Raw genomic sequence first — 10,983 nt, 5'->3', positions numbered from 1 at the left:
AGGGTCCTTAGAGTCCACATTGACAAAATAAATTATTGCTAAGACAAAGGTAAGCAAGTGTAGTGAAGTACATTTTTGTCAAATTGTTTCTATATGTCACAATTTAGTTTTTCTTATTAGGTATAGTGATGCTTGAGATTGACCATATAGCACTTATAGTACTTACGATTGAATGACAAGGAATTCAAATGTGTACATTCTCACACATTCATCAAACCAAAGATATTAATTTGTAAACAATAGTGGATAAAATGAACATTACATCAACATTGTTTCTACATCATCAATTTTAGAATTGTGTGACCGTATCTTTTAATTATTAACATAATATATGGCATAGTTCAATACACCTTTCGATACCATATGGACTTAGAAAAATTTAGACCTTGTAACCTTGTACCTACTTTTAAAAACCCTCGCTAATCACTCCAAATCTAAATCTAAATTAATTATTCAGATGTTAATTATGTATATATTAATATAAAGAAATATTTATTTCAAGCAAAGGAAACAAGCGACATGATGCAAGATATGGAATCTCATGAATTTGCTTTACCCATTTATATAATTTCTTGCGAAATAAAGAATTTGTGCAGATTGGACCTTCACCTTAAATTAGAAGTTGTTTAATCTTTTAAAATAGAGGAATTGGGGACCCAAACACAAAATTAAAATTGAAAAAAGGTTTGCTGAGTATTTACAAAAGCAAAGTTCCCCAAGAATAGTCCCAAGGTCTTTAAACTAACCCCGGGCAAAGAATATGGAATCGAAGAAGAGAATGAATAAATTTTCACGTTACAGATGTACATGGATAACAAAGCTTTTGCTGGGTCTAATGATTCTTTCCTTCTCAGCGTGGTGAATTCATGAACAGCAATTGGTGGGCATTCTCCCACTTCTCCGAATTTTATCGGCTTTGCGTATGACCGCTGCCATTTCAGTCTCTTTCCTCCCATTCAATTTCGCTCTTTTTCTCTCTGCTTTATTCTGAACTTTCTCCACTTCAATCCGCATGTTCTCCAATGCTTTCGCCCTTTTCTCCATTAATCTCCTCTGTCAAGCAAACACCATATTAATCTTGTTTCTCTTTAGTACAAATTGTTGAGTGCTCTATTTAAACAACAACAATAAACAAACATGTTCCATTGAATGAAGTTGAGCTTAAATATCATATTCTATGTTTGATTTGTTTAATTGATTTAGTTTAAAAGTGGGTCTTATTGAAGAAACTAATGAGCCTAACAAGATGTTTAAGATTGAGAATTGATGGGGAGATCTCACCTCAATTTCCTTGAAAATCATATTGGCTTCGTCCCTTTGCTTCTCTTCCCATTCTTGAATCACACTATTCTTCTTGCTGTACCTACATATATTATATTCAGTCCAAAAATGAATAGAAAGCTGAATTGGAAGGGAAGGCTCATAGTCCTCCATGGTAACAACATAATTGCATTTATTTTCCCAGTTACAAAGTTTGTGGAACAGGAGTATTTGGGATATCAGACTATTTTAAATTCAATTGTGTATTCTGTAGGAAGTTCTTATCTGAAATTGTGTGCAATATATTGTAATTTTCAATTTGTTTAGATGATTCATTTGAAATTCTATAAATAGAAACTCTATTAAATATTAATGTAATTACAAATAAATCATCTAAATACACCAAAGTTCAAGACAAAAACCTACATGGTAAAACTGTTATAACTGTTATAATGATGGATAGAAATTTGGGTATAAGATAATACCTGCTATCAATCTGGTCTAACTGGTCCTCCAACCAAGCAGATGCCTTGTCCTCTATATTGCTCGACTCCATATGCCTATTGCTCTCTTTCTCCCTTTCTCTTTCTCTTTCTCTTTCTCTTGCTTTACCACTTGAAGATCTAGATGCTCTGTTTGACCCCTCTCTCTCATCAAATGAATGGGACCTATATGGTACCATCTGCCTGTCCCAACGAGCTGAGCCAGAATCTGTTACAATAGAAAACATAAATGAAATAAATTTTTAGTTTTTACAATTGGGTATACTTTCTGAATGTAATTAGTGATGTCAGGTATTTGTGAGGTTACAAATGGGAGCTCTCATTCTTATTTATCAATAATGAGGTTTAAATAGGAGAGTATATTAGTTTAGTGAAGGCACAAGCTTCTGATCATAATGTTTCAGTAGAAATTTGAATGCTGGTAATCATATCATAGCTACCACCATTTAACCAACACACTATGGAATGACCCAAATTCAATAAAATAAATGTAAAGTTGAAATCTTGAAGAACTTATACCAGAAGCTGAAGTCCGAAAACATATAAGATCAATAAAAGCCCAAACCTATGATCACAATATTCTCATAGAAGCTTGAACCTCCATAATCACAACCCACTATGAAATTAACCAAATCAAATAGGAAAAAAACAGAGACATCGAATCGAGATCTTGAAACAAAGTATACCGGCAGTTTTTGAATCTTGCTAATCACAGAACCACAACCACTTAACCAACACACTATGAAATCTATGAAATGAATTCAAATCAATTAGAAAAGAAAACAGAAACATAAAGTTGAGACTTCGGAGCAAAGTATACCAGAGCTTTTGGAATCTTTCCTTGAAGGAAGGGGCACCAGAGCCATGGAGTCCTTGCGCTGTGGATTGGCGGAGCGCCTTCTATCCATGGAAGAGGAAGGCACCAGAGCCATGGAGTCCTTGGGCTTTGGATTGGCAGGGCGCCTTCTATCCATGGAAGAGGAGGGCACCAGAGCCCTTGAGCTGCCTCCTCCATCCAAGTGTCTCCTGCTGCCAAAGGAGAAAGAGCCCTCCGCAATCTGCTCCATACGGCCGCGGGCTCGGGTGCGATTGGAAACAGGGCTTGTCTCTAAGGAGGAGGAGCTGGAACTATCTGCTGCTAAGCGGGTCGTCACAGCCAGTGTAGCTGCTGCCACCACTGCGTCTATGTCACTGCTATCATCGCTCGAATATGAATGAGAAGAGGAGGGCTGAGATGTGAAGAAGCGCCTCACTTTCCCTCTGCTCACTGACCCAGATCTCTGCTTCTCCATGTGACCTCTGCGCTCTGCAAAACTCGCAACACACACAAGGGGTCTCAGAAAGCCTAGTTGTTTGATTGCTGATTGTGTGAATGCTATGTAGCTATATATGAGTTTCAAAGAAGTGGGGATATAATAATTTTTTAAGTTTGTAATTAGAAATTGGAGAATCTGGGTGACAATTGCTATCCACTTGTGGTATGTAATGGAGAGTGTTCATAATTGTTTAAATATTATAGCTTGATTTCTAAGCTATAAGTGTTAAATAGTCAAATTTGATTTATTTTTTCAAAGTTAAATTTTCCTCTTGATATATAATATTTAAGTTGACATTTCAATAGTAATGAAAGTTATAGCAAAGAACATGATCAAAGTTGAGGAATATCAAAGATGTAGAAAATTATTATTAAGGTGACATTTAGTTTTATCATGAAAATGGAATATATGTTGATTAAGGCTATGGATCAATTTATTATTTTCTAAATGGGTGTCTATTAAATAAAAGGTAGGTATGCATTTGAGTCATCTTGACTTATATTTCATGTCTGTGTGTGTGTATATATATATAGGCAAGATAATTGTTAGAAGTTTTAAAAAAACATAAATCTCTTAGACAACTAATTAGAACCTAATTGTTAGAAGTTCTAAAAAAAATTGAACCTAAGAAATATTTACTACATTTTTCAATATATTGTTACACTATATAGAGTGAATTGTTATCCTAAACCATATGTTTCGAACACATTTTCTGCAAAATTAAATTTACTGCAAATCTCCATGAGAAACAAGAGAAGCTAGATATGATCCACAAGCATATCATTACCTTTACGTGATTTGGTTTTGTGCTGTTTCCTCTGTACATCTTCCTCTACAACACTCTGATCGGTTGCACCAAAAAATCTAGACCTGAAACTCGCGTTAAAAACTGAATCTTGAAACCCAGATAAACATTTTCAGGAAGAAAAAAGAGATGATTGAAATTTCTACCTGATTCCTTCCACAATATTCTCCATTTCTACAATCCTGAAATATGGTTCGAACAATCTAACATGACAATGAATTCACAAAATGCCCATTCCACTGACATATTTAAGCAAAACTATGCAGTATGAATATGTGGCTCCTAAGTTACATCCCATGCAAGTTATTCTCTTATTCGGAATATAACTGCATATTTTATGTCGACCTTCAACTGCGCGAAAAGAATATTGTTCACTAAACTGGCCGCAATAAAATAAAGTTTAGTTTTTTCTCTTGTTTCGCCATTGTTTAGTCTTCGCTGTCAAACATATATCACTTTTCATAAGTATGAATGAAGAATAGCTGGCTACTCCAACTTCAGTTTAAGAATCTGTGGTCTATGTGCCGTGAACGAGTGAATTGATTTGATACTCTTGCTGGATATTTAGAATTGTTTTTTCTTTTCCTGTGTTGCTGTCTCATCATATACAAGGTGATAAAGTTCATATGGTTGACCCTGCAATCTTAATCAATGAGGTTAATTTGTCTAAAAGGAGTTTTTGGTGGCCCATAAGTATATTCATTTATCTATAAAACTTTTCGTACAATTTTTTAATCTGGTATCCCTTGTGATTTAATGAATATTGCTATCAAATGAAGAACCAAATTTGAACTATATTCATTGAATAAAGTTTGAGATGTATTAAATAAGAGAATAATAAAATCTTGTTATATAAGATTTTTTATTATTTTAATGTATTATTCTTTTTATTTTTCATTTCAATGTGTCAAATTTTAGTTAGTCTTTAAATTAACATAAGTATGTTGATCGATCCAATGATAATATGATAGTGTAATATTTGATATATGCTCAAAGATAATAGATAGCTTAGAAAGTTTGCTTACGTAGAGAAATAGATAGCTTGATAAAGATGTTATCTCATGTAGATTATGCTTGATAATAGTGTTAGCTCTAAGAGAACTGGGTATGAAAGGTTAATTTATATGTTTCATTTGATATTTGATCAATGCTTTAGAGATAAATTAGAAAGACCGATGAATGAGACAAATTCAAATAGGGGAGGAACTTAAAATATACTTACATCTAGATGATGAAGTGGACAAGTTTTTCAAGAATTAAATAATAACTTTAATTTAGATTGTTTGAAACTTATTTAAATTTGGGATGAGTGTTACCCCGCAAGGGTAGATTAGTTGGCTTGGGTTGTTAGCTTACTCCCATGATAGGTCTTAGTTTTGACTCCCTCTTGGGTTTAAGAGGGAGGGCCTCTTGTGGATTGTGGATTCCCTTCTCAAGAGACTAGTCTCGCCTCTGCTCACTCCTTAATGGACTCCTAAGAATCTTGATGAGACCACATTGCTTCCTCATAATCCTAATCTTAACATGGAGCACAAATCCTCACATTCTTCACATGTCGATGATGATGTCTTAAATATCCCTCCTACACAATTCTCAAAGCTTACCGATGAATTGGAGAAAGTGGGAAATTAGTTAGTTCAGGAAAATCATAATCTCAATATCATGTTCACTATAGAAGTTGTAATACATTAAACAACTAGATAGTTTTAAACTCTTAGAAGATTCAAACATTGTCTACAAACTCAAGAAAGAAAATTACATGGAGTTAAAAAAGTCTAGGGCTCGATATGCTAGATTAGATTGATATTTGATACAACAATAGCTCAACAAGGTATGATAGACAACAATATTTATTTTAAAATTGAAAATAATAATTTTTTGGCAACTTCGTAGTATATGTGATGATATCTTATGTAGATATGATGGCAATGCTTACAAGAAGTTTGTTGAAGAAATGAGAAAAAAGTTGAAATTTTTGTGATTGGTGAAATATGTTCTTTTTTTGTCTTCATGTTATTTAGAAGGAAGATGTATATTTATTCTTAAACTAAGTACATCAAAGAATTGTTGAATGTATTTGGAATGGAAGAATCAAAACCAACATAAACACCCATTGCTATTGAATGTTGGTTAGGAAAAGATGATGAATCTCTAAAAGTTTATCATAAATTATTATATCATCTTAAAATGGAAGTACCTGTGATTTAAGGCGTCTTAGCTCCTACCCTTTAGTGATTTATTATTTGTGGATGCATTTGTGCTCAAACAATCCTTTCTCCCACTTTGTTTCCTCTTTTTTCTCTTATGCATGTGCAGTTTCTAAGACTCCAAGATTATCCTCCTCAAGATAACCCTAATATGGGCCAACCTAGTCCACCTGTATCCTAGGTATTTTTTGTTCCAGGGCCAGTTTTGTCTCAAGGATTTAATTTTGAAAAGTTGGTGACCTTGTTGGCTTGTTTTGTACCTAATCCCCAAAACTAGTATAAAAGAAAGCTTGGGCACCTCATTTTCAAATCTAATGGCATCAGAAGACATCCATATGCACACGAAGGACACTCAAGCTAGCATATTTAAAAAAATCATCAAGTTTTCAAGGTGATTTCATCGAGAATTCTTGAGGTGTTCTCAAGTTTCAAGGATCCTTTGTGAGCATTTTCTCTTCAATACCTAGCATTTTTTTGGTCATCAACAGAGGAGATCTATATTAGATTTCGTTCATCTTCTTCTTCCTTTGTGTGCATCTACATCCATGGATCCATGATTTGGTATTATATTTATTGCATTTGTGAAGATTTCTTACAATCCTATTAAATATTCAACATGAACAATGTTCATCTAGTAATAATGAAACTCTTCCTCATAAGGATTTTATTAAGTAAGGTAAGTAATTACATTTGTCTTACTATTTTTTATTTTTTTTTCATACTTCAATTCTCTTTCAAGGTTAATTCCTAAATGATGGTCTAACCAAGACAAGCTCATCCCCACAACAAAAATTAAATTTTCTTGTGTGTATGAACATGTTATCAAAATTATGAATTTGGATTCAAAAATTTACTGTCGATTGAGATTATAGGTCAAATCTTATTTATGTCTTATGGGAATCTACATTCATCATTTTGTAAAGCTATCAGTATAGGTTTTCTAGTTTGTCAAGTACTAAGAGATTTAATATTTTTAGGAATTTCTATTTTTTCTATTCATATTCTAGATCTGTAGTAATTTTGCAATCACAATTCCATATCCACATACCCATTTATGAGTAGAAAGGAACTTTCTCTTCCACATTTTGAGGTCAGACTAATTTCCTATTTTAATTGGACTAATTGTGTGTGTGTGTGTGTGTGTGTGTGTGTGTGTGTGTGTGTGTGTGTGTGTGTGTGTGTGTGTGTGTGTGTGTGTGTGTGTGTGTGTGTGTGTGTGTGTGTGTGTGTGTGTGTGTGTGTGTGTGTGTGTGTGTGTGTGTGTGTGTGTGTGTGTGTGTGTAATTCTATATCTATTCATCTTTTTCATTTAATTAATTGGATAGATTTACTTTTTCATTGCACATCCAAAGTTAATCAATATTGCATGAAAGAGGACTTGTGTGTGTACTTCCTTGGTATGATTTGAGTTTAGTATCGGAATACCTTAATCATATTTGGTTTGTGCTAGTTTGGCTTTAGTTATATTGATATTTATGTTTAGAAGCCCATCTTTCTCTTGTATTGAATGACTTAGGGTGAATATTTTTAACTAATGAATTCATCCCATGTAGTTTGCATTGTTAAATTCATTGTTTTCATTTTTCATTTTTTCTTGTGATGTTATTTAGATCCTTTTTTTTATTATATCTTATAACATTCTCTTTGCTTTATCTCCCTTTCTATGAGATTTATCACATTAAGTCCAACCTATATCAATATTATTATTAGTAGAATTCACAGACTAGTGGGCTCTTTTGGTCATGATTCCTCTTTCTTTCCTAAGACCAATGATGATACCAAGGTTTTCACTCATTACCTTAATCCTATTATGGATAATAACTCTTCCCATGATGAATGTGAAATATCGGGGGTTCCTCCTTCTCATGTTGAAAAAGTCAACCATGAATTTGAAATTTTGGAAAATTGGCTTGTGCAAGAGAATCAAGACTTGGATAGTCTTGATGTTATTGAATCTATAAAGACACTTCTCTATTATGATGATAATAAAATTAATATTTTTTATGGAATAACTCATCTTATTAGTACTCATGCTAAACCTTTGATAGAATGTGCTCAAGTTAAGCTATATTCCTCATTCCACAATCATTGAACCTTTTATGCATTTCTAGCATTCCCACTTATGTGTCACCTCATATGATGACTTATACACAAGTATATAATCCTCTAGGTTTTGGTATTCCTAACCCTGACACTTCCAATAAGTATTCCTCATGATTCCATACATTCTCTATGTTGTTATGTGGAGCCTAATTAGAATTAGAGATTAATTTTTCCCACTTTATTCAATACGGTTCTCCCCTAGATTTTTTAATGGGGGTTTGGGGATAGAACCCACATGATTGGTTCAAGGGTTAGGTCCCCTTGTGGGGTCCTAAAGAAAATCCCCAGGTGTGCTCCCTATCACAATATAGGGCAGGGTCGAGGGGCAGCACCTGCAAGGCCAAAAATGACTTTATTATTATAAATAGAATCATAAGTTGTTTTTCTATTGGACAACATATTCAAGCACTAATTTTGTAAGTGGAATAATTCTTGTATAAAATGGATTCGGATTAAGGATTTTATGATGTATGATTATTTAGTAGCTTCTTTCGGTAGAACTAGGTTGCAAGGGATTGCAAATTGTAATTAAGTTGAAATCACTAGATAATAATATTGGACTCACTATTTGGTGGACTTAGCCTAGGGATTAGGTAAACTACATAAAAATTGTGTCTTGCATTCATGTATGTGTGCTTTCTTCCTTTATGATATTGATTATATTTGCATGTAAATTATATTTATGTCTAATAAATCCTAACACCTCATTACCTTCAAATAATGATGTGCTTCTCACATACTCAAATCTTCCACCTACCACTTTGCATGCTTCCTTTTCTTTTTAAAACAAAATTGCTAACACATGCAATGTGTATGTGCCTACTATTGCATCTTCTATTCCTATCATTAGTAGCCTATTTTAAACTATATCATACTTACAATAATAAGTGGTTCAATTCACTTGAAATATAAGTACAACATTCCTATATATGATATTGATAGTCCCATATCTCTAGACATCCTTCATGATGTTATCCTGTAACATTTTGAGATATGTCATTTTTTAGACTTATCATGGTAAGGGTGATCATGTGATTCATGTTAGGAATTTCCAAACTATATTTAGTTATTTTTCTTATGACTATAGGTTCATGGATAAGTTGTTCAGACACACCTTTAGGGACAAAGCTTTATAATGGAAATTTCTCTTTACCCCCTTATTCTATTGATTCCATTCAAAAACTTGCCAATGCTTTCATTCAACAATTTTAAAATAACATTAGTCCTCAGAAAATTTAAAACAACATTGGTCCTCAAATTTTTGTAACTAATTTGATGTATTGTAAACAAAATATTAGAGAAAATGTTAGTGACTTTATTGGTAGATTCAAACATTTGTATGCTCAAATAACTTAGCATGTTCTTGATCATGATATTCAATGTATTTTTATCTCTAATTTGGAAAAATGGATTAGAGATTAGACTCCTCTTACTAAGTAGACTTCCTTCTCACATCCTTGTGCAATGATTCACTATTATCAATTATAAGTGAACTAATTTAAGAGTGCCACTCCAATGACTCCTATGATTGTTGATAAGAGTGATGTCATTTTTCATCAAAACAAGATTTCTAAGCCTAACAACTACATCAAAATTAACAATATAGAAAACATAGTAGATGGTCAAGTTGTTTATGCATCTAAAGTTATAACTATTATTTCCTCTATGTATCATCCTAATCCTAAGTACTCTACTTTATCTGAAACTTGCATGAAGTAATGTCAAAATTAATCAATGCTAATACTATTAAAATGTCCTTCTATCTTCCTTGTTAATGCTAGAAAACCAATTACCAAATCAAATTATTTTTGTTAATATCATCATCAACTTGGTGATGATGTATTCAAAGGTTCTATGCTTTGACAAATGTTTTTCAAGATCTTATCTATTCTGAAATATTTGAGCAATACAAATTCACAAAATCCAAAGAAAACTTGCATGCAAGAACCTATCACAAAGAAGAAAAGACAAAAAAGGGGCAAGGTTTTTGCTCTGAGAATATGGAAAATTATAAATTATCAAATTGAAAAAATGAATGAAATTTATAATTGATCAATCTTTATAGAAGGAGATTGTAAAACCTAAAAGAGAAACCCTAAGAGGTAAATGAAATTTAATGATTATTATTTAATTATTAAAGTGAAATGTAGGTGCATAAAGGGAAATCTTAAGAAGGGAGTAAAGGTAATTTAATAAATGAAATAAAATCAATGCTTTACTCTAACACCCCCACTTAAGATGAGAAACAATGCAGCTAAAAAAAATGCATGAAAAAGAAAGAGAACTACAATGTTGAAAGCAAACAAGGGTCTTGTCAACAAGGCCTAATGAGGTACCCAATCACTACCAAATCTCTATGAAATGGAGAAATAGGGAAAACCACATGGGAAAAAACCTACTCCAAAAATATATAGAAAGAAAAAATACAAATGATATGTCTCAAGAGACTCTATCAAAACCATAAGTACAATGAAACCACCCTTGATAGAGGCTTGAGACTCCATAGCCCCCTACAATGGTAGAACTCTTGTGTTGATGAATAGACCAATGTAGCTCAAATCTGGAAGAAACAAAGGTAGTGGACAACAAGGATGAAACCCCTGAATGTAAGGTGAAGCGAGAAGTCCTAGTTAATTCTCAAAGGAGAATGCATGAGAATCTTGAAATGGAATCTCCAATGGAGGTGAGATAACATGTGTGTTTAATATGTCATCTGAGAAGAGATGTGTGCCCTTTGATATATACTCAACAACTATGGTAGGTGGCTTGATGAATGGAGCTACAATGGT

The 10,983-nt window shown here is 33.0% G+C and overlaps 1 protein-coding gene across 3 annotated transcripts; it reads right to left on the bottom strand.

Annotated features, from left to right (window-relative positions):
- Positions 1–648: 648 nt before the first annotated feature.
- On the bottom strand, positions 649–4,134 carry LOC149570558 (uncharacterized). 3 transcript variants are annotated; one of them, XM_089817917.1, is made up of 6 exons: positions 4,031–4,134; positions 3,867–3,949; positions 2,584–3,069; positions 1,746–1,971; positions 1,282–1,363; positions 649–1,053 (listed from the first exon to the last, which is right to left on the bottom strand). In XM_089817917.1, exons 1-6 carry the CDS (start codon positions 4,054–4,056, stop codon positions 865–867), a joined length of 1,092 nt encoding a protein of 363 aa, XP_089674043.1. In that variant the 5' UTR covers positions 4,057–4,134; the 3' UTR covers positions 649–864. The 3 variants fall into 3 exon arrangements, with proteins under 3 accessions (XP_089674043.1, XP_089674045.1, XP_089674044.1); XM_089817919.1 differs by having other exon boundaries at positions 1,282–1,357; XM_089817918.1 differs by having other exon boundaries at positions 3,867–3,943; positions 4,031–4,086.
- Between the last annotated feature and the right edge of the window lie 6,849 nt (positions 4,135–10,983).

This window comes from Cupressus sempervirens, chromosome 3 (assembly GCF_028749045.1).
Source record: "Cupressus sempervirens isolate cs-2001-9-10 chromosome 3, ASM2874904v1, whole genome shotgun sequence".
In the NCBI taxonomy this organism is placed as follows: Eukaryota; Viridiplantae; Streptophyta; class Pinopsida; order Cupressales; family Cupressaceae; genus Cupressus; species Cupressus sempervirens.
This window is presented reverse-complemented; position numbering and strand designations above follow the sequence as displayed.